Source organism: Cheilinus undulatus, linkage group 5 (assembly GCF_018320785.1).
Source record: "Cheilinus undulatus linkage group 5, ASM1832078v1, whole genome shotgun sequence".
Lineage (NCBI taxonomy): Eukaryota > Metazoa > Chordata > Actinopteri > Labriformes > Labridae > Cheilinus > Cheilinus undulatus.
The window spans coordinates 24,648,880-24,673,715 of NC_054869.1; the positions used below are offsets into that span (position 1 = coordinate 24,648,880).

The 24,836-nt window shown below is 38.7% G+C and overlaps 1 protein-coding gene across 1 annotated transcript in view; it reads left to right on the forward strand.

The window, feature by feature from the left end:
- The first annotated feature begins 359 nt into the window (after positions 1–359).
- Positions 360–24,836, forward strand: part of ppil2 (peptidylprolyl isomerase (cyclophilin)-like 2) — a 36,183-nt gene continuing 11,706 nt past the window's right edge. The window contains exons 1-14 of the mRNA XM_041787849.1: positions 360–500; positions 687–736; positions 1,637–1,682; positions 1,975–2,037; positions 2,344–2,395; positions 2,970–3,021; positions 3,460–3,551; positions 3,889–3,978; positions 4,083–4,158; positions 4,350–4,510; positions 8,866–8,941; positions 10,852–10,958; positions 18,506–18,595; positions 21,115–21,148. Coding sequence (XP_041643783.1) covers positions 469–500; positions 687–736; positions 1,637–1,682; positions 1,975–2,037; positions 2,344–2,395; positions 2,970–3,021; positions 3,460–3,551; positions 3,889–3,978; positions 4,083–4,158; positions 4,350–4,510; positions 8,866–8,941; positions 10,852–10,958; positions 18,506–18,595; positions 21,115–21,148 — 1,021 coding nt within the window. The 5' untranslated portion in view covers positions 360–468. The remainder of the gene's footprint in view (positions 501–686; positions 737–1,636; positions 1,683–1,974; positions 2,038–2,343; positions 2,396–2,969; positions 3,022–3,459; positions 3,552–3,888; positions 3,979–4,082; positions 4,159–4,349; positions 4,511–8,865; positions 8,942–10,851; positions 10,959–18,505; positions 18,596–21,114; positions 21,149–24,836) is intronic.

Below are 24,836 nucleotides of genomic sequence, written 5' to 3' on the forward strand. Positions count from 1 at the left end.
CAAAACCCATGCAATCTACTGCTGTTAGTTTGAGCTGCCATCTCTAAGCACGCACATACTCAATACCAGCATATGCTGTTAACATAAACAGGATAATGTAAACTTCAAATATTTAAGGAATTAGAGCACGTAGATGTTAATTATAACACAAAATGTAAGATACAGTGAATAACTTTGCAAACTGTGTAGGTTATAATTCACTGGCTGTTTATTGCGCAATTCCAAGCTATAAACTTGGGTTCACATCAAACAATATCAACATCACTATCCTTGTGAATGTTCAGTTACTTTTTTGCGCTTTCTTCCAGTGGAGGGCGATAGAGTGCAGCTGTCGTTAATATTAAACCGTTTATCGTAACGTCGACGTAGAAAACAAACAGGAAGTCACGAAAGGATAGTGTTTTCTTTTGCTGAAAAAGTTTGTCTTTTTCTTGCAAGTAATCTTTCAACCCAATTTAAAATTTCAAAATGGGGAAGCGGCAGCACCAAAAAGACAAAATGTAAGTATTCTTGTCTACCTGGACACATAACCGCATCACTAGACCGTGTTATTATCGTCTGTTAGCGTAGCAACGTTTGCTAACGGTGCTGACCAACCAGATACCCAGCTAGAACGCACGCGCCTAAGTTTAATAATTATTTTGATATTGCTGTATTTATATGTGTGTCCTTTATCCCACCTATAGGTACATCACTTGTACAGAATACACAAACTTTTATGGAGGGAAGCGAGCAGGTGAGAGGAATTCATATTTGTCTCAAGTTCACCCACTCTTAGTGGTTCCTGATAAAAACAAACATTTACCTACAACGTTAGGCTTCGGTTGGCATATGCTTGTTATCTTCTGATGTACTATACGCTTTTTACTTTGTCTTACAATCATATTTATAGCTAACAGCAATTAATTTATATTCCGTTGGTAATTTACATAGGCTAAGTCAGTCTCAGCAAGCAAAAACTCATGTAGCTTTATTCAGCAACTTTTCAGTAAGTCCTTTTTCTGTAAACCTTGTCTAGGCCATTATAACACCATCATATGGATTAATTTGATTATATTTTAAAGTGTTTCGTTATAGCTATCAGTGTTTTGTTATAGCTATCAGAGGAGTAATGCCAACTTTACGGTAACTAGAGGCTCCAAAATACCATAAAACTAGATCGACACTGATCACTGGGGCTTATATTGCTGACTTAATTGCAGGGCTATTTTATTAGACTAGGGATCCACCTTTTTGGCTTGTGAACACTAATACCAAAGAAGTGTCTTCTTGGGACGTCCTCCTTATGGGTTCAATTTAATAGCCCTGAGGGTTTAATACTGTTGAAGAATTTTGGGAGATTATTATATAAAGGATTAAAGACATGAACATGATTTTTGAGGGGTTTTTGTCCCAAATCCCATGTTAGAAACTACCAAGGCGTTCTGAACATCATATCAGAATACTCTAGTTTAATCCTCAATGGGTAAACCTTACCTGCTGGCTAATCTTTGTCTTCTGATGCACTGAATTTAACAGGGACTTAGTATTTCCATTTTCCGAAGTTAAAAACAGATTTTAAAAGATACTTACTCATCAATTATGCAGGTTAAGATGTATAATTAATGTCATGTTGCTCTATGTTTGGATATTTTAGAGATCCCACAGTCAAACTTCAGACGACTTCCTTTTGATCACTGCAGGTAAGAGAAGACTCTTCATTATTACCAGGAGATGTACAGTATAGATAAATAGATAGATGATAGATACTTTATTATTCCCCAGGGAAATTTAAGGTAATTCAAGGTATCCAGTTGCAGCTTACAGACACATGAAATTTTGCCTAATCCTTTTCATCAGCAGTAGAGGATACATGACAGCAAATTTATTTCTTAGAGGTGGAAAGATTTTGTACGAAGTCTACGAGACTTAGGTTTTGTGACTTGTCACAAAAATTGTCATTTTAACTGTACTTGTCTCTCTGAAACATTTCAGCCTTTCTCTTCAGCCGTTTGAGTATCCTGTCTGTACTGAGGAGGGAGTTGTCTTCGACCTGTTGTAAGTTATGAGGTTAAGGATTGGTTTGATGGCAGATCTGTTGCTCAATTTGTCTGTCAACTCAATACTACAGTCTAAGCAGTGCAACTGTTAAAACTGTAAATACATGAAGGCTTAAGTGATCTTATTTGTTAAATCTGTGTATATTGCTGGTTTCATACTAAACACAACATGGAATCAAATAGTCGAAGTTTTAAAATATGATGAGCCTGAAGAATGTTTGCTTATAAAGATAGATTTTTTGTCATTTGAGTTTGGTTGCCTCTCATTTAGCCTCCTTTAACTCCTTTCCATCTTTTGTTTTAGGAGCATCGTTCCATGGATCAAGAGGTATGGGACGAACCCCACCTCTGGGGAGGTAAGACAAAACACATATCCTTTGGGATATGCTTATCATTAGACTACTATCAAATACATACAAACCCATATGATCAGCCTAAAAGATTAGTATATTTAAGTTTAGTGACTATATACATTTATTCCATGCAGATGGATTGTGTCAATTTAGCTAGCACCTACTTCATTTAAATAATAATGTGGCCTTATGACAGAGGTGTAACATTTGAATTGTCACTATTTTTGTCTGAATGAGCCATTTTATTCTAAAAACAAAATCAGTCCTTTTTATATTTTTTATATACAGATGAAAAATATTAGTTCTGTTAGGAAATTCTGTTCCTTTCGTGGTTTCACAAGTAATTTGTTGTTTATACAGTTAAACACAAGAACTGTAAGTGGTAGGTGAAAGATGCTGGAAAGAAGCCTCAGGCTGCACTTGAACCAGCTGAATGTACACTTTGATAAAACATTTTGAGTTCAAGTTCTGTTAATAGTTTTTATAGAAGAGGGAAAGTTTATTCTTTTTATTTTTATGTCAGCTAAATTAACCTGTGTTATTGCACATTAACACCTAATTTTTCTTCTTTTCACAGAAACTGGAAGCTAAGTCCCTCATCAAACTTAACTTCATCAAGAACAACGATGGTAAATATACTTACTGCATGTCTACAATGTACTTTAGCCTTAACACAGTTGTGTAGAAAATTGGGGCTTTATATGTTGATTTTGCCATTAGACCTGAACAAGTTCCATTATCTTATTCTAATCACTAAAATCAGCCATAAGTGTGGAAAGAAAAGGTCAAGCTCACACATATCTCACTGACCACTGTGTGAGAGAGCAGTATAAATGAGAAAATATTACTTAAAAAGTGTTGGAGGGTAATTTTGGGAGAGGCGAAGAGCAAATTAAAGCAAGAGGAGGGGGGAAATGTGGGTGAGATGACATAATTCAGCGGGGAGCACATTACTTCTTGTACTTCTTTGACTTCTGAAGGAGATGAGGTCTGAGCCTGTGGAAACAGAAGACAGGGACTCTGCTGCTCCTCTCACTACTGATTTTTCTCTTTTCTTTTTGTTCCAGGAAAGTATCACTGCCCTGTTCTGTACAACGTCTTCACGAATAACTCTCACATCGTTGCCAACAAGGTCACAGGCAATGTGTTTTCTTATGAGGTGGGTGAACTCGCACGCCATCTCTGCATTGACCCTCAAAGAGAAGCTTTTTTGGAACAGATCAATGTCTAAAATTACACACACAAAGTAGACGCACACACACAGATACTATTGATTTAGATTTCTCTGTGATACAATCCAGATACTCAACCCACATGATCTCACAAAATACTGCCTTACATCACATCAAAACTGTTTTGCACTACAAATTTATTTTTTTTATATGCTATTCCAGACAGATAAAATTGACAAATTAGTAACCACTTTCTTTTAACACGAGTTTATTGACCTTGATGTGTGGAAATATACGCCTCTGTTGTCTTCATGTTCCCTTTAGGCTGTGGAGCAGCTCAACATTAAGACCAAAAGTTTTAAAGATCTGCTGACTGATGAGCCCTTCACCAGAAAAGACATAATAACGCTTCAAGTATGTTTTTGCTTTGCTGTGATTTCTAAAAGTTTGTCAGAACGTAGTTTAGGGAGTCTTTGGATACAAATCCGAGAGTAAATTAATATGTTGTACCTTTGTAGGATCCCACAAACCTGGATAAGTTCAATGTGTCCAACTTCTTCCATGTCAAAAACAACCTGAAAGTGTTGGACCCGGGTGAGTTACAAACTGCCTCGTGTAAATGATTAATTTGTGCCATGTAATTGTGCTTTCTTGATCAATTTTGACCCCTGAATAAGGGAGTGAGTTTGTATCTTGCCAGGTAGTTCTTTCTTCTTCTAAAACAAAAGATGCTCAGGTTAAGCCATGTCATTCTTTTTGCCCTGTCTCCTCCTTGCTCTCTTTAGATGAGGAAAAGGCCAAACAGGACCCAGCATACCACCTGAAAAGCACCAATCTGGAGACAAGGGAGACTTTAGCTGAACTGTACAAAGACTACAAGGGAGATCAGCTCCTAGCTTCTACTATGAAGGAACCAGAGGCGAAGAAGACAGACAAATTAAACGCTGTAAGTATACTCTATTTGGCATTAAGGTTGCTCTTAACTTTATTGTCTTATTAAGAATGTTAAAGGGACATGAAATGACCAAATGAAGAGAAACGAAAAAGGTTATGGTAACATTAACTTAAAATGTGCATAGTTTGAAAAAAATGTGGGCATTGATTTAAGTAACTGAGAATTTTGAATGACCAAATATAAGTACTGAACATCATAAATCAATCCCAGGACCATCTGGGAAACTAATCATGAACTAAATGGTTTTGGGCTGCGGTTCACACACAGTGTTAACGTGGGTTTGGTATACCTGTCTCTATCCCTGATCTTTGCACTCCAATGTAAAGAAAAAATACACAAATGTTTATTTGTTCTTGTAACTAGCTGTTTTCTTTTTAGACTGAACTCCTTGTCTGGAAGATAGTTGTCTTTTATTTGATGCATCAGTCAAATTTTGCAGGCCTATCATTATTCCTTCTCCATACTCTGCTCTACTCTACTCTCTGTTACTTTGAATATTTCTCCTCTGGGATACAAATCATTACAGTTCATTGTAGAATGTATATCACTACTACAGCAAGGAAATGCCACAGACACCAGATCTTAGTTTTACTCACAGTTCCTTCAGACCTTTCATCAAAAAATTTAATTTCTTGATGAAGGGCAACAAAGAAGCGAAAGATAAAAGAGAGACCACATTACCCATGTGCAATTCTCCCTCCATTGGCTACCTCTTGTTGCAAGGTTATTTTAAAAACATTACCTGCTAGAATACAGAGGTCACCCAGTCAGCTGCTCCTGGGTGTGCCTAAAACTGGGATTAAAACCAGGGAGAATCAACCCTCTTTGGTAACTACCTTGAACCTGCTGAACAGGCGACCACTTCCAGTCTTGAATGTCTTTTCTAAGATGAGAATATTTAATCCCAGTCCTCATTATAATTGCTTGTACAGGTATTTACATTGCTTGATTTGACTGTTGTTTAAACTATTATTTTATGATGTTCTTCAAATAAAATCCCTGAGGGTCAGGTGCATTGGAGACCAGGCGGCAGGTGTAGGTGGAGGCCCAGGGGTACGGCCCCCCGGCAGCACAAACTGGTTTTGGTTGAAGAAGTTTACAGTTCAAAAATAAGGAGGAAAAGAAGCAAGACATAAAGATGAAATCCAACAAGGACAGGATAAAGCTCATATTTATGTCAGCAGTGCAGCGGGTCAGCAGACTGTCTTACAGAGCAAGATCAAATTAATGATACATAATTAAACCTGTTAAATAATATCCTAATTTTGCATCGAGGTGGATATTCTTTCAGGTGTAAATTTACATTTACATTTTAAGACCTTATATGTTTTTTCTGTGTTTGCATGTAAAATGTAAATACTATTTATTTTACTAATTTATTTACTATTTATTCACTTTTTCCTCTATCAAGTACTTTGTTCTGTGTTGGTTGTTATAAATGTGCTTTATTAATGGACTGGACTACCCTTGCAACTAAACTGTAATTTCTACCCTACTGGCATACTTCTTCTTAGCGCCAACCTAAAGTCAGCCTAATGGGTCTATAGGGTTTTAGTCGTATAATTATCAATCAGAAAATTGAGGGAAAAATTCAGTATTTAGGGCACTTTAAAGGTCTCATGAAATGCAATTGTAGACTTTGTTATCATACTTTATTTAGACATTTTATCTGATTTGACAATCAGGAGTGCTGCTGATGCATTTCAGAATGGAAATAATTGTAGAGAAAACTGTAATGAATATATTGAACACAGGAGGGAGCTAAATACACAGTCATATAAGGACAAATCTGTGGGCATCAAGACAAACAACTGCATCTAGAAACAGAACAAAGAGCACTGGCGGTGCTCTGAGGAAGATGAATAATATAACATTACAGGAGTTTTAGCAGTTATGTAAAAAGACCAAGTCAGAGAGAAATTGTCAGGGTTTACATTATAGGAAATTGTAGTAAGAAATGGAATAATTACTAAACAACTTAAAATCTGCAGCAGGTTTATATTCCTTGTTTAAATGACCTTCTTGATACCTGCTGTAATCTTGGTATGGTTATGCTTTCATTCATTATAAGTCAGGTTTAACTGAGGGGGAAAGGAACACAGAGAAGTGTAACAAAAAAAGGTCACCTGCAGCCACGTTACCACCACGACTGTATCCTTGAATGACCGGGGGGGAAGATGTCTGATTCAGTTTAAACAACATCAACACTCCTCTTCTTATCAGCTCTCCTTTGATGCTACGCAATGTCTGGTTTTCACGCCCAAGCTTTTCCTTGGTTGCTCTCCATCTCGAGTTCACAGTCAATGTGATGAGAACAGGGAATATAGGTCAGACGGAGCATACAAGGTAAAGTCTACGCTTTCATGCGCCTTCACAAGAACTAGAGCAGAAGAATGCTAAACCAGGACTGTAGAGTAGACTTTTGAAATCCCTTTTCATGTCTCCTCTTATATCTTCCTGAGAAATTATTCTAATGACTTAAATAACTCCTCCAATCCCACTCCATTGTTGGGGATATTTTTGGATTTTGTGTATTACTATGCGGCAAATGCTTGCTACTATAATTTAAGCTCAAAGAACCTTAAAGCATCTGTAACGCCCCATAATTATGAGATGGTATAAATCTCTCAAGGCTGAGGATGCTGTGCTCTTAATCACACAGAAGCTGCAGAGGCTGTCATTAAGCTGGTTTGCACTTGATGCACCACTTAGCGCAATGAGGGGACCAGCCAAGTGTGTGGCTGGAGAGAGGTGTGGGCTGAGTGGCGCGATTATTCTTCCACTGGAGGATAAAGCTTCAGGCTGTTTTTAATGAGAAAGTGTCTGTCCTGCTGAAGTGCCTCTGAGCTGAAAACCTGCTGGATGTATTTAGCACATCCTGATCTCTGGCGGAAAATTTTACAGCAGGAATAGACACACAGGCTGCTGCAAGGCATGGGTATTTTATCTATCTGACCCGAGAGAAAATTTTTATCAAAAAAACCCAAACATTATCACTTTACAGTGATATTAAACCAAGACAAGTAGGATATCCTCACATAAGAAGCCTAAATCAGTCTGTGCTGAAAGGCAGTTTTCAGTTTTAAAGTTTATTCTGTCCAGCCCTCACCTTTGCTCACGAGCTTTGGGTTTGCACAAGAACAAAATGGATACAAGCAGCCTAAATTAGTTTCCTCTGCTAGGCAACTTGGCTCAGGTCTTAAAGATGGGACAGGAGGTTAGATATCCTGTGTTAGCTCATTACGGCTGAGGAGTTCATGCATCTGATCAGGATGCTTCCAAGGTGCATCCCTCTGGAGGTTTTCTTGGCACATTCGTCTCGGGGGAACCCCCAGGGGCAGACCCAAGGCACACCAGAGAGATTAAACATCCCACCATCCACTCGCACTTTGTAGAATATCCCTGATCTGTCCAGCACATATTATTGAAGAGCTTGTCTAATCCTCAGTCGGAAGTAGGAGCCTCATTGTCCAAAATCTCGTTCTCAAAAATTTCCTAGCCAAAAAGAACGGCAGCATTAAATATTTAAGACTTAAGTAGTAGAGTGTAGATCAAAAGTAAAACACAGGATGCTAAGCAAATATATCTACCACCATTCAAAAATCCACAGCAGATTTAGATGCATATTAGTCAGTTTGATTCACATGAAATGGGTCATCCATCTCCAAAGATTAGAATAATTTTGCATTCATATGGTGCAGAAATTAATCATATAGTTCAATACATAAGTGAGAAGTTAGTTTAGTTAGTTTTTTGTGTAGTCCATAGTTGCTGAGGTATTTGAGGATTTAAGTTTAGCATTTACAACATAAACAGAGTTTGAGCAGCTAGTTAGGGATAGATGCCCTTGAGTAAGCTAATAAACCTCAAGTTGTTGAAAGAGCTGTGCTCATCCGTGTCTCAGATCCCTATCGCTCCAGATCAGTGTCTCTGAGTAGATGCTAGTCCTGCTTAGTATCCCCACAAAAACACAATGACAAATAAAATCACCCAGATTCTTAACATTGGAAAAACTCAATCTCTATCCACTGATGTTGACCTTGAGATGCAGTGGAAAGCTTTGGAGATGGTCTCAAGAGTTTAACCAAAGTTGAGATTTGTTTTTTTGCTTTATTTGCAGGGATTATAATTTGATTAATTGATCCGGCTTGTACTGGAGAACTCTTTCAATTTGTTCATGTTTCTGTAAGAAGAAAGGGAAAAGCTTAGTTTGCTTCTAAAAAAACCTTCAGAGACAAATGGCTAAAATCAAACAGTAACAGGTGAAGTAGTAGACAAGAAGCTAAAGTTTAAAACAATGACATAAAGGCTGTTGTTATTTTTTCTTGTCCCATTTTTTCCTCCAGGCCCACTATTCGACAGGCAGAGTATCAGCCTCCTTCACATCCACAGCGATGACTCCTGCAACAACACACGAAGCAGGCAAGTGAATATCTCACACAAATAAACCCACTGCTTATTCCCAGCAGGCATAAAACTTCACCACATCTTTCTTTTGGAGCTTTAATCTTTATTTTTTCCCACAGAAGACTGGCTAGTCACGCCTGCTCTTTTTGCAGCTTTGTGCTCACACACAGTTGAATTTAGCTGCAAGTGGGAGCTGCTCTGTTCGACTGTGTTCTCCTCCTGTCAGTCTCTGGGCTGCTCCATGAGAGAGATTTTCTGTTACGCAACTATGTAGTGGGTTCAGTACACTTCAGAGGAAGAGGACAAGGTTTGGATTTAGTGACCCCTATCAGGTTTCTGAAGAGGAGTGGTAGTCCATTTACTTTTTCAGATGTGTCTTAAAGTAAATCAGACAATACTAAAGCATGGTACAAGGACTGTAGAGTGGTAAATGTTAAGGATATGGTTGAAGTATTTTTAATTGAGCAAGAACTGATGTTGGAGCTGCAAGGATTAATTTGTTTTCAACCTTTTAACCCAGTTATTTTGACTAAAAAATTATTGGTTTGAGTAATTTTCAATGAAAATGACAAAATTCTGTAATAATTAAGGCTTTCCTGAAAGGATTTAAATAGTCAAATCTGATTGGTCAAACTTTGGTCGACTAACTGTCTAACAGCTTTTCTTTTCATTGATCCATATTCTCATTTGCAACATAAGAGATAAACCACATAATGAAACCATTTGACTTCTAGACTTGGAGTAACAATTTAATCTGGGATATGACTTGATCCATCCTTTTTCTGACTCATTAAGTCTGCATTGTGGTGACCTTATAGTCATATTACACATGCTATTCACAATAAAGAAGGGACATGGTTCGGTGAACTTTGCGAGCCTATGAAGCAGTGGGGACCCAAAAGTCTGGGATGTGTGGGAGAAATAGATGCTGACATCCATACATTTTATTTTGTTCCATTGTTCCATGATAAAGAGTAAATAGGTTGTTTTCCAAAATTTCAATATGTCTCCATTCTTCCTAATGACATTGCTGGTATTCCCAAGATAATGAGGTTATTCAAGAAATTACCAAGTTTCCCACTTACACAAAAAATTGGAGTAAAATAAATGTGTGCAGGGCTTCAGTACTGGTGTGCTTTTTAGACATGCTTGCTTTGCCCTGTCTTTTTATTCACTCATATATTTTATTCTATCCATGGTCAACACTAAAAACTGTCTTTTAAATAAAGGTAAGTGGTTGAGACATTTTCAAAACTTTGGGTCACAATTCTCAGTAAGAGAGCAGAGGTTAGTCCTGAGGCTTAGCCAGTGGAGAGCCACTGCAGTAGACCGCCCTCTTTTGAATGGTTGGCCATGTCACTTGTTGTTGAGTGGTATGACAAAAGATGTTGACATGACTTGCATTTTGTACTATTTTGAAATGAGGTGTAACAAAATGCTTGGTCCAGTTTCTTTCCTGATATTGTGAGCTATTAGGAAACTAGAAACATTTAAGGTCAGCTTAGTTGTTGCTGTTCAGTGGCCTTACAAAATGGGGGAAGTCTACACTGAATTTATTCATGCACACACTAAGGAGATTGTTGAAAAGTAAGCTGTGAGTGGAGAAAACAGGAAATGTATGTTAAATTAGACATTAAGCACCACCATCACTGGAATGATCTTTGGCTGACTGTCAAATGAGCCGCTTTCAAATGAAGCCGTGATTACTTGCGGTCATTAATAGTGATATTTGCTTTCTGTGTGTGGATTTTTGTGTTTACTTGAAAGTTTACTGAATATATTTAAGTTGTGCTACCTGCTGCAGCATCAAAGTCCTGCTAGACTGCTAGACAATCAAAACTTTTTCAGAAGGATTAAAAAACAACCTACCATTTCATTCAGAAAAGCCATCAAACAATAACAGTTTTCTGTGCTTTTATTTTTAGATGCCATTGCAGACGACACTGTGCGATACCAGTACGTGAAGAAAAAAGGCTATGTCCGTCTGCACACAAACAAAGGAGACCTGAATGTGGAATTACACTGTGACAAGGTAATAGCACGCATATTGAAACGAACAACGTGAACACTAATGCTGCTGTAAATTAGAAAAATTGCTTTAGTTGTCCCAGTTTCTGTGTCTTCTCACTTTAAGAAAAGATAACCGAGGAGGGAATTGAAGAAAGAGAAAAATGGCCTTTCTTGTGTTACTGACTGAGCCCCTTATGGTTTTTAAAAATTTCCACATGATCACTGAAGGATGTACAGAAAAAAGGGTCTTTGAAGTTCCTTTGAATTCACAGATCTGGTCTGTTTTTTATGACAGGACTTTTTGAAAGAAGTCAGAAAAGAGAAAACATTTAAAAGTAGAATGGTCATGCCTGCAAACTTCAAACCCATTGCTGAAATAGTTTTTTGAATTCTCAAATAAATGGTAAAAATAAGCAACCTGAGGAAGTGTTTATATTATCATTTTTATAACTGGTTCCTGGTGTTTTTGACCTCTGCTGGTTTTATTTGCTGTCTGGCACATGGCTCTCTCATAATTATGTTGTGATGGGGGTTTGACTGGAGCAGATGGTTAAATGGTAATCAAGGTGAGTCATCCAGAATCCAGAAATCAGCCTCTTGAGGAGTCTGTCCCCCAGTTTGCCAGGTTAACATCTTGGCAGAAATGTGCTTCTTTTGTGCCTCGTTTTTAAGGTTACATGTCGGGCTCCAGAGAGACAGCATGAGTTCCAGGAATGTATTTCTGCCCCGGTAACCAGGCGCTTCATGTGCTATGTTTTCATTGGCTTCTGAGCTGTCGAATCAGAATAATGAGGGGAAAGTTACAGTGGTTAGACAACCTGCCCTCTGCACCCCACACCCTCCTCCTCCCCCCACCTTACTCCCCAGTGGTTTTCACACAAGATTGCAGCTCTATTTGTGGCCTGCTGTTTATGAATTAATGAGTGCTGTTTCACTGTCACATACACTCTCAGTCAAACACACCCAGGGCCCACCTCCCTGTGAAGTATCCAGTTCTTACCCAGCTATGAATGTTTCAATCTTCAGTGTTATGGGGGCAGATGGCATGAACTGTACTTAATCACACATGATACTGGGGAGGGTATGACTTTGTTGTATGTAAAAGCGCTCCGGTTATGATAGACAGTCTTTATCTGTGTAAGACATCTGTTGAATCTGAAAAGATTTTAGTGATATTAGAAAGTTGGAATATGTCAGTAAAGTAAAATTTGTATATTTAGTGTGCAGTAGGAGGAAAATAACACAAATAACATAAGTAGATAATGTAGAACACATTTCAACTGATAAGAACATGTGCTATGTAGCAAATTAATTTGTGATATTTTTGGGCAATGTTCAGAATTTACATTGCTAGGATACCCAGTGTTTGCCCACAATTCTGGCAGGACAGACCAAAACCACACTGGGGTTCAAAAAGAATAAAAATGTAAAATTCAAAATCAAGACAACCCAGTCTTAGAGATCTAAGTTTGGTATATGGCTGCATAAATGACTTTGAACTGTGATTACAGGTCTGAGTTTGGACCACTCGGATCCAAACCACTTTATCTCTCATATTGATTGTTTGTCTCCATACAAAAGTCACGCTCATTTCCTTCTCTTTGTATTTTCACTGAGTTTTTTTTTTTTTTTTTTTAATTTTCAGTAGCAATCGATCAAACTTTTTTTTCAGTGGCACTGCATGTCCTCTCTTCTGAGGAATATTGACCTGCCTGGAAGTTTAAGAATAACTAACCCCTCCAACCCCTTTTTTGAATTGAAAACCAGTTCATGTGGAAATTTATTTGTACTGTTGACTATGACAACAGTGGAGGGAATCAAGAGTTGAGTGAAAAAACACCTCTGCGGGTGCCTCAGCATTGCACCAAGCTTCACTTTAGTAGGGCTTTACATCAGGTCTGGTCAGTTACGACTACCCCTATCATCAGTGGTTGAAGAGTTCAAGGTTATAAAGTGCAGGGCTGTGACGATGTAGATGCAGACACAACGGTGACACATGCAAAAAGCCTGTCGAAGTTGAAAGACATCATCCGGAACCCATGCATTGGACAACAGGGACTCAGATCCACCTGTTTCCAGCAATGGGGGAAAGCAGACCCAAGGCAGAGGGGAGACATAATCCAAGTCAAGGTCAGACCACTAGAGGAGAAAGGGAGAAGGTTGAGGGCCTTACAGTTTGAACCACAGGGAGCTTGGACAAAATGGGACCTGCCAAAATGCAGGAACACCTGGCCCAAACTCTGGATACTGGAGTCTTTCCTGCTCCATTCAGTGTACGATACCCAACACCCTCCCAACACCACCGAACCTGCACAGGTGGGGAATGAGGGAGGACCCACCGTGCAGGCTATGTGGAATAAGAGGATCAATGCCACAACAAGGTCCTCAGAGCACTGGCCGACATCTACAGAATGCAAAAAGTGCCAAGCCCATGTGAGACCAACATGATCTATCCAGTGTATCAGGGAGTGGGAAAAACCACCATCCTCCAAGAAGTCAAAGAAGGGCCTCCTGCAGTCAGCACCATCATGGGAGATGAGGGGGGGGCCTGGGATGGAAACTTCTCTTTCTCCAGGTCGTCCAAACCTCTATGAGGCCCAACATGGTCATATGGTCTGAGGAGGCCAAGAAGATGTTCTGATCAAACTGATGGCCCCATGGGAGGACGGATGCGTTGAGGCCGTAGAGAGTAACCACCGAGTACCAGAACCTTGTCCAGCAATGTAGGGACAAAGGGTCCCTGGGTGGGCCTGGCTATTCCCAGTTGAGGGATGTCTGGGTTTCCCTGCACAGTCTGGGGATAGCAGGGAGGAGCAGGGAGAGGCAGCCCAGCCTCTTGTTGGCTCTGGAATATGAGGGAGGGATTAAGCTGGGGGCCAGGAGAAGATAAGCAGTGACTGGCCATTACCGCCGACCCGCTAACTGTTAGGCATTGTGGTTCAGCGTTGAAATGTCCAATCAAAGTTAGACTCCACCTGACAACATCTTCTCCTGGCTGAAAGCTACAGTCACTCCCGAAGTGTCTGAAGGAGGTAGCATCACAATGTACTCAATAGCTGTCCTCTACATCAGCCTTTCTCATCCAGGGTGCCATGGCAACCTGGGGTGCCCTCTGGCATTGTCGGGGGTGCCTTCCAAATACTTAAATTCCACCAAGAATTACGATGAATATTAATGTGCACAGCACTAGCTATCCCAGCATAGGTCTCATATGCCCTTTTCCTGATATCATATCAGCGTATATAGGCTTATGACAGTACATACTGTTCAAGACTCATGCTGTTTATATTTCCCTAATTTTTGGCATTTTAATTGTTTTAAGAGATGCGTTTTAGGTTTATCTTTTTGATACTACCACTGCACAAATCCCACAGCAGTCATGGGGACAACAAATGTTCGTTTTATTATTAGCATGTTGACCGGGGTGACTTGAACATTTTCAAATTTTGAAAGGGTGCCAGGATGGAACAAAGGTTGAGAAACACCACTCTCCATCGTATATGTCATAGTTTCACACTTTGGTAGCTCACAGTAAGCCTACCACAAATGGCCATGACGTCATGGCTAATAATCAGATCTGAAAAGCAGTATGGAATTAATGATGTCGTGGCTGATAAGGGACAGAAGGAAGGAGGGAGTGTGTGTCATATTCCCTCTTCAAACCAGCGCTGTACATGAAGTTCACTTTTTTGAAATCCCATTGTAAATGCACCAAAGCTTAAACTTTTGGGTTTAATTACTCTAACACCAAAGAAATACAGCAGGTATGTGGAGTAATCAAATAATTTCATGTGTTTTGTGTCTGCTTCCTTGAGAGAGTAATTTATTTATCAGTTTGTCAGGGACAATACATATTGTTGCATCCAACTGGAGTGCAACCAATACATGGTAGACAGGACTTCTAGCCATGGCTAATTTGCAGTCCTTGTCCCTGGTTAGGCTTTTAAGAAATGATACAACAGAATAAAACAGACATAAAAGACTGACAATTACAGTCAACAGATGAACAGCTAAACAGATGCATAAGAATAATAACAACAGCAAGGCAAACGTAGACAGGCAACCACATGCATGCATAAAAGATAACAGTAAAGTAGATTTAAACATGCAGATTAATGACATAATGAAAAATAATTAAGATCAGCACATGAAAATAACTGATTACAAACAAAGAGGAATAAAATACAGTATGTTGAGTGATGTAAAACATTTAACTTAGTATTCACAGGTTTGCCTTCGTTCGAGCCATTGTTTTACCTTGTTTTTGAACACTTGGGAGTCAGATAATGTTTCTATTTCTGATGAGAGGGTATTCCAGATAGCTGAAAAAGAGGACTGGCTTAGACTTAGAACTTAGAACTTAGAAAAGCCTGTAAGCGTGCTTGAAGTTGGGAGTTTTTTGCGTCAGCAAACATTGTTTCCATGCTGACATCACTGATAACAGACCATTTTAGCCAGCCAGGCATGTTTCTAAATTGGATTGCATCTGAAACATTCCCAGGCTCAAACTCACACACACCAACACAACAGCATGAATGCAGACACGCTAAATTAACCTCAATTACAGGGCAGCAGCAGAGTCAAGAGGCAGAAAAAGCCTTGAAGTCACAGATAGAGATCTCTGACGTGAAAGTTTCTGGTTAAAACCCCTCAGAAAGAAAGCAGCAACCATGGAAAAGAAAAGGCCTGTGCATCTTGACTATTTCTAAATGCTCTATTTATCTGTTATAACCCTCCACTCTACACTACATTATTTACTCTTGGTGTTGTTTTCCATTGTAAAAATCAATTTTATGCCTGAAATGTTCAAAGTAAATCCTTTTTTATTTTTGTGTGTTGGTTTGAAACAACAAGCCTCTTTGAACCAGAGAGCTTTGAAAATCCATGATTTGTAATTGAAGGAAAAATAGGCAGAGCAGTGAACCCCAACAGCAGAATTGAGACATATGTGGAAATAAGACCAGTCAAGCCTGGAAGAGACCTGTCACGCAGGAAAAGGCCAATGAATAAAAATAGGTTTATACGAAAGCATCTGGAGATTCTTAGAAACCACAAACCATTGTTGCCAAGGGGAAAAAGTTGGTTTCTCACACAAACACACACTTTTCTCAGATACACAAAACAGTATTCCTCCAGGCTGTTGATGTTAATAACAGTAGACCTGACCAGCGTCATTGTCCAAGCCCTGCCTCCCTTGTTTGGGGCATACAGAGACTCGTTTTAAAGAGTGCCAGTCAAAACTAATTTAATTCACTGGGTGTGCTTTGTAATTATTTACAGATGCCTTAACATTTTTCATTTTATAACTCAGGGTTTACCATCAGTTAAAGGAATAATCCAGAAATCTTCTTGTACACCAACCGCCAGCTCTGGAGTACTAAGCTTAGCGTCTCGCTGAATAGCCACGTGGGCTCCCTGAGGCAACACATGAACCCTCCTTCGTCACACACCATTGTGTTTAAGAAATACTTTGCAGCAGGTCAGATGGAGCCGCAAACATGTGAGTCAGTTTATTTATTTGAATGCAAAGCTACCTGGAGTTGTGGCAGCTCTACCTGGAAGCTGAAATACAACCTGTCTCTATAGCTCGACACCTTCCCTGTGTCCTAAAAGCAGCTCTGTACAGGGGGTCAGATGGCTTTGTAGTTTCTCTCAGTTCAGGCTCCAATAACACATACACTGGATTGTAGTTAAACGATATCTTAGATAGTACTCTCCATATAGCTCTTATATCTAAATCCATGTTTTCTGTTTAAGTTGTTATTCTTTTTGGTTTCCCATCTGTGTAACATACAGGTGCATCTCAAAAAATGAGAATATCATGAAAAGGTTCAGTTTTTCCTTTGATATAATTCAAGAAGTGAAACTTTTATAAATTCTAAATTAATCTCATACAAAATCAAATATGTCTTTTTACTGTTTTGTTTTAATCTTGATGATTACAGCTCACAAAAAACAATGTCAAAATATTACAATATTAGCCCCAAGAAAGAATTTATGATACAGAAATGTTGACCCTCTGGAAATGTATGCTCATTTTTGCACTCAGTACTTGGTTGGAGCTCCTTTTACACAAATTACTGCATCTATGGGACCTGGCATAGAGCCAATCACTCTGTGGCACTACTGGGGTGTTATGAAGCCCAGGTGTCTCTCATGTTCAGACCAATTGGCTGGCCAATCAAGCACAGTAATACCATGGTCAGAAAACCAGTTTCTGGTAGTTTTGGCTTCACTGTGGGCAGGTGCCAAGTCCTGCTGGAAAATGAAATCGGCATCTCCATAAAGCTTCTCAGCAGATGGAAGCATGAAGTGCTCTTAAATCTCCTGGTAGACAGCAAACAGCATTGACTCTGGACTTGATAAAGCACAGTGGGCCAACACCGACAGATGACATGTCACCCCAAACCTGTGGAAACTTGACACTGGACTTCAAGCACCTTGGATTCTGTGCCACTTTGATATTCCTCCCGTGTCTGGGACCTTGATTTCCAAATGAAATGCAGAATTTACCTACACTGACATCAGGAATTTGGACTTTGATACAGCCACTGAAAACAGCCTGTCCTTTAAGCAGGGACCTTCTGTGGCTTACCCTCCTTATGAAGGATAAACATGATTGTCCCCTGGACATTTGTCAAGTCAGCAGTCTTCCCTGTGTATGCAAATGTGTAAACTGAACCTGAAAGAGACAGTAAAGTTTCAGAAAACCTTTGCAAATTGGACTTTTTCACAATATTCTAATATTTTGAGAGAGTGGATTTTTGTTTTTGTGAGCTGTAATCTTCATGATTAAAACAAAAAAGTCTTGAATATTTCATTTTGTATGAGATGAATCTAAAATAAATGGAAATTTAACTTTCAGAAGTAAATCAGAGGAAAAAATGAATATTTACTCGATATTCTATTTTTTTTTTTTTTTTAGATGTACCTGTATTTTTAGATCTCGTCAGATAATTAATACATCTTGATCTTTCAGATGGCTGACACAAACACATGGCAGGATAAACTCAAACTGTATTTGCACAGTGCTTTTGAAACAACCAGGGTTGACCAAAGAAGTGTTCATCCCGGCATCTGTTGCGGTTAGTCTTTAGATTAAAATGTCCTTTATTTTCATTCACATTTTAGTCGATTTCACTCTTGAAAGTTTCGGTCTAGTTCATGTCAACAAAAAATTAAAAACATTTTAGTACAGTTTTAGACAGTAAGAGGTCTTTACATTTTTGTCTTTACATTTCATCAGAAAATGTTTTTCTTCGAACTGTCATCATGAGCTATATTTTAAAATTAATCTAAATGTAACACACTCATATTAATACACTATCAATACTTTAATGACTTATATATACACTCTTGATTTTTACAATGTTTTTAATCTATATGGTCACATTGCTATTACATCTAACAGCTGTGTTGTGTGTCTTCAAGCTACATGAGCCTCTACATTTCTTTGTCTTATGGTTTATTTTCTATAGACAGCTTTTTAAGTGATTTCAAGTGAGTTCTTTGAGCATGTTTCCTTAGTTGCTGAGCATTTTTTACTGCGTCTCTTTTTTCTCCCTTAAGGTTCCCAAAGCTGGAGAGAATTTCATTCGTTTGTGTAAGAAAAGCTACTACGATGGGACAATCTTCCACAGGTCCATCCGAAATTTTATGGTAAGAAACTAAGACAAAATATAAATACTTTTCTGCTATTACCAGTTACTTCTACTGAAGCTACCATAGTACCTAATATGACTTGAGCATCTTTACTTGGTCATAAAACCTGCTGTTTTATGATCAAACCTTATTAGGCTTCTGTTTTTTCTCTGTTGTTTCATATTTGACAATTTGACACATGGGGTACATGATTTAGTCACAAACATTGCTAGCTGGAATTTTGCAACAGCCCCGTGTGTTGTCAGGAAAGAAGCATGTAGTGAAACAAAGGTGTGTAAAGAACAATACCAGGTCAGTAACATTCCTGAAGTAAATGGTCAACATTGCAAGATTTATGTTTTTAGATCTTTGTTTTTTCAAGGTTGTTTTTTCCCAATAAGACTTAACACATCCACTTCTTGTTTCATATTTTATATTGATGATAAATGTTATTCTATAAAGTACTACTTTGAAATTAATTTTAAGTGTTTATCTTTCAACTATGAAAATTACAGTGGAATTACCTTTCTCCTGTTGAATATTAATGTCTTTTCTTTCTGCTGAATGAATAAACGTAGCTTTGTTTTTCATCCCCCGCTTTGAGTAAAGCCCCTCAGACTTAATATTTGAAAAGAAGCTCTCTGATCAGCTGCCTCTCTGTATATTTCAGAGCCGCTGCTCCCATAATTAAAGTAGCTCTGAGTGGTCATCTGGTCTCAAGAGGACCCCTTACCTTTTCTTTCTGTCCCACAGTTTTCATACAGAGGGAGGCGCACTTTGAATTGTTTATACATAATTACTGTGCCACTTACGCCTTCTCCGACTTATCACAGCTGAAAAAGGAGAGCAAGATGGCCTCAGGGAGAATAATTTCAGAGCAGAAGACATGTTTGAAGCTGTGTGTTAATGGGATCAGGGCTATGTCCTCCAAACAGTTTATCAGGACGTTGTTAGTAAATAAAATGTCCTGAAAGACTAGAAAGAATCTGACAGTTTGACTAATATATGAGACTAAGAGGCTGTTCAAACAGGGAACAATTTTCCTATTATTATGATGCAACTGTTTGACATCTGCCAAGTCTGACAAGGTACAAGGGACACTTTAACATTACACTGCAGTATGTGTTGTCTGTTTTCTCTACTCACATGGGAACAAAAGAAACAATATTTTCAGGCTCTGACAAGCGTTTGCTGAAACAACTGGGATTCAGTGATTTAGTACTACTGGTATTTAAGATCTGGTCTGTCGTTCATTACGAGATTATCTTTACAGCATTTCAAATTTGACTGATAGAGCTTTAGGACAAAGTCTGTAATGTGTATTGCATTACAATAGCTCCATTCACAACATAAAAATCAAGACAAGATACAACAACACATTTGACTCCACATTTCAAACATCAAACAAACATTCAGAGGCCGTCAGCATCATTTGATCTGGGATTAAGCTCCATGTTCAGTTTAGGAAGTGGCTGGTGCAAGAGTGTGTAAGTCTGATCTGAGAGTTTATGTTTTCAAGTGAGCATTTAAAGGAAATTTAGCAGAGTTTGATGTAGATTTTAAGTCACTGTTTGTGATGAGTGGAGCTTTGCCTACATTTAGCAGGATGCATTGTATGCAGGAAGCATCATCCTCTACCTTGCTCTGCTGCCTTTATTTTGCCTTGAACTCAAAATCAAATAAATACTGCTGAATATGGGAGTCAGCCAAAACATGATTTCATGTTTTCTTGTCCATAATGTCCTCCGCTCTCATATTTTGGAATGATATTTCTGTTTATTTGTACTCTCGTTGTTAATTTGCAATTCAAACTAAGAGGGGACAGAAAGTTCAGGCTGAAGTAGCCTGTATTTTATCCTGGCTTCTATATACTTCGAATGTCACCATTCACCAGGAATAGCAAGAGATCATACCGAGTCCTGGTCATGATTTAAGATGTTATTAACACTTGTAGAGATAGAGATATGGTTGATAGTGGGAGACATTTTACTTTTATGCTTATTAGAGTCTGAGTCTTGTAAACAGTGACGCTATTTAATTAAAAAAACTTTTATCTAAATATGTGTTTTTGCTTTTGTGACCTTTTGGTCTCATGTGATGTTAAACACATCTCTGTACAGTACAGAAAGACCCTCTCATCTAAACTTTCCTCCACAGCAGCACCACCAGCAGTCAGAACCCCCCTGTGTATACTAAAACAAGAAGTCTAAAGAAATGCACAGAGCAGTACTCAGCTATATAAACAATAATAGGAAAGTTGAGCCTTTACAATGAACAATAGAGGCCTGTGTCCTGCAATCATATTCGCTGCCTAACAGTGCTTAAAAGAAACATCCCTCCAGGTTAAAAACATGAGCAAACATACACACAAGGAAATACTATGAGGTTGTCTAATTCAACCACTTTAGAGCAATCAGACATTTTCCTATTATAAGTAGAAGGAACAGCTCCTCACAAACTCCTGGAACAACCCGGCTTGGCTTTCATGTGCAGCATCTGACATCACCTAGACCTAACAGAGTGCTTTTTGTTCCCAGATTCAAGGAGGGGACCCCACTGGCACCGGCACAGGTAAGATGATGACCGCACTTAAACCACATTTGGAATTATATAACACCATGTGTGCTTAATTATTAATAATTCCTTTTTGAATGCTCCGAAAATATTCCTCTTGCAAATTGAGACGCAAGTCAAGAGTGTTACTAAATATACTCTAAAGGCACATGGGAGCACAGAAGACCCTTATACACACACGGACACACAAAAAGATGGAGATGATGTAATGGAAGAGAGTTGTGTGTAGGGTACAGCATGGCGGTGTGAGGAACAACCAATCAACCAGCATTTGGTGTAATTCCCCCTTTTAAAAGCCAGTTTAAGAGGCAGCTCAGTGTAAATGACTACTCAACCTCACATAGTTAATTTCCTGCCTTCTTGTCGTCTGAGCTGCTGTAGCACAAAGAGTGCTGTGTGTCTGTGGGCGTCTCTGAACGCTACGCAAACTGTGTCCACCATGACAGATTTATGGAGGTGCAGAATTCCTGACCTGCGGGTGAAAAAGGCCTCATCACCTGAACCAAACAACATATGCACAGAGTTCATGAATGAAAACACCTTTAACTTGCTTTTTTGACAGATTTCTGCTGAGGTTTTAACAGACTGCACCATGCAGTAATTGTCAAACTATCATGTTATTTCTGTATCATGAACTCTTCATAGACTGCTGCAGTGAAGCTTTCGACTTCTGTCATTCTCTTTTTTAGCTGTATGTTTAAAATATTTATTTTAGAACTATTTATACTGCCAATGTTAATCACAGTAACAGTAATCAACTGCCTGTAAGCATTTGCAAGGTGCTCATTATTACAGGATATAGACAGGAACTGCTTTGAATAATGACTGAAATTCTCAAAAACGCAAGGGCATTTTACCTTTTTTAAAATATGAATACTCTGAAGACTTCTGGAGAGATGAGAGAACTGCAAAAAACCCTTAGTCATTGTTGTTTACTGTGTGTAATACATAGAAATCTTTGAGTTTTGATTTCTGTTTAGTTTTTTCTCTTGTCTTCATAGTCCCAGAACTTGGTTAAAATTCAAGTGACATTCCTGTAGCACACATGTTCTTAAAGCCCAGGTTGTCCTGAAGAAATGGATGTTTAGAGCTTGACTGTTTACCACACTGTTGATGTTTTACAAGCTTTCTAAGACAAAAAGTCCAGACGAGACACAGTGGTTAAAAAATAGCTGAAGGCTCAGAGGGCTGATTTATACTTAGCCTTTTGTACACCGCCTACATAAGAAGGGTTCCTCTCCACTGACTCCCCCATGTTTCACTGCCATGCTTCTACAGTTCCACAGAAGGGTCCTTTAACTGTTACCACTGAGGCCCTGTCCACACAGAGACAAAAATACTGAAATACTTGAGTCTGTTATGGATGACTTCTTCTTCTGGAAAACCACCAGGACTTTACCAACAGGAGGGCAGAGTAAGCAAGCATTGCAGTGTTCTGACTCTTAGATGTCAATAATATTCCCAGTTTTACACACTGTCCCTTTAAGGCTTGCGCCGATCATGCAAATTGATGAGAAAAAGAGGAGATTTCAGTAAGAAACAGAAAAGCACTCGGAGAGCGCAGACCTCCGCCATTAGCCCTATCTCCCAATAGTAAAGAATCCTTTAAAAAATTCCTGGATCCAGACGGTGATCCAGATCCCTCCCAAAATCAAATCAGTTCTTCCTTATGCCATTTCTGACATTTCCTAAAAATTTCATCAAAATCCGTCCATAAGTTTTTGAGTTATGTTGCTAACAAACTAACAAACCCTGCCGATCACATAACCTCCTTGGCAGAGGTAAATATAGCTTCCTTTAACATACTGAAAAACAGAGGACAATAAATCAACAAAACATAGTGGTAAGACTCCCACTGTCAGAACAAACATGAAGGGACAGGCAGCACTTATGACTGAAGGCAAATGTCTTGTGGATTGAAAATGCCAGGTCACCTAATTTTCCCTTTATTGGGCCCTTGGTTTGTGAAAAGGTATTGCGCCTCACAGCAATATTTAATTTAAGAAAATGTTGAAATAGCTTTACTAAATAGTCTTTCAAATAAAGGAAAACCAAGGTTTTCATGCCATTTTGAAAAGCACTCCTGAAGAAGTGAGCATTTAGTCCTGGGATGTTCCAAACATTGACCTTCCAGTACACACTCATTTTTTTCCATTTTATGGGTTTTTTGGGGGTGGTGATGACAGAATAAGATGTTGAACTTTGACACGATACTTGCTTGACTTTTGGATTTTGATACTCAAATGTTAGAAGAAAATCCGTTTCCTTATCCCTCTCATTCATCACCTGCATATATATTGGAGGAGAGACTCATCCTGCAGTCTGCTCAGTGTAGCGTTCACATTTTTTCCAGACTTCAGATGAGCCTCATTGATCTAAAACCCTTCAGAAGCAGATACTTTAGAGGCAGACATGTTTTATACATTGACTTGTGACTGAAATCCCAGACATGAATGTAAGAAAGCAGAAACACACAAACCCATTCTTGAAAATGTCTAGATGTGTTAATTAGTTGTGTTGCTTCACAGCTGTCAGCCAGTGAAAGGTGATTTCATATTCATGCACTTCTTTCCTGTTTAACTTTTTCCGTTGGTAGAAGTTTAAGGCTGAGCTGTAACTATAAAGAGGGAATTAATTGGTTAACCCACTGGTGAGGGTTTATTTCTCTTTTCATCCTCCTCTGTCACTCACACTTCATGTATGATCATGTCATACTGAGGTAAATGTCAACGAGGAGATAAATTATGCAGAAATGTCAGCTGGTTGACTGCTGCACAAAGCCTTTGAATAGTTCTTGAAGGTGTGCATTTAAACTTAAGCAGAAAAACACACATACAGTACATACTGTACCTAGCTGTTTAATGCACACGCACCAGCTGGTGAAACAGCGAAACACACCTCAGGGCAACAGTTCTTCCTCCCCATGTGACACCAATAAGCTCCTGTAGCGTGTGCCTGTATTCTCATCATGATGATTCTTAATGATAAAGTCAGTCTGAATAATGATTCACAGCTGAAGGCTCTCTACATGGCTCCATGTTCAAGGGCAAACAGAGCTTTTATGTTTCAGGAAAAGACACAGCTCCTTATTTCTATCTCTGGTTGTAATTCAAGTTAAACCACAGACAGAGCTTTTAATTTGTGCCATTGCCAAACAAAGTTTTTTTATTTATTGGATTTACTAGTATTGATATAAAAATAAATCGTTTTGTGCATTAGAGTGTAAAATTAAACCCTGTATGAACCCAGTCTCATCAGCTTTACTCCCCAAAGTGAGCTCGGTTTTGTTTACATACGTTACACTTCCAAGATGGTGCAACTACAAAACTTAACTCTATTAACTATCAGTGACTCCTGCTGGAAAGTGTGCACATAATAATATTACTTGTAGACAAACAAGCAGTGTCTGATTGGTTTCTATGAATATGTTCAGGCTTTCAATACCTTAACTGGAGAAGCTTCTCTCCCTTGAACTTAGTTCAGTGTTTTCCTTCTTCTTGAAAAGGATGTTTTTGTTCATCCATTTAAGGTTGAATGGTTGAAAAGTTGTAGGATCTTGTAAACAGACGTTTACTTTACCACATCTTTTCTGAGCTTGAGGTCTGACATGTTAAACACATTTCCTTCCTGGTAAAACGGAAATGTGTGATACCAGTTTCACTGGTATCACAAGAAAACCTTTGCT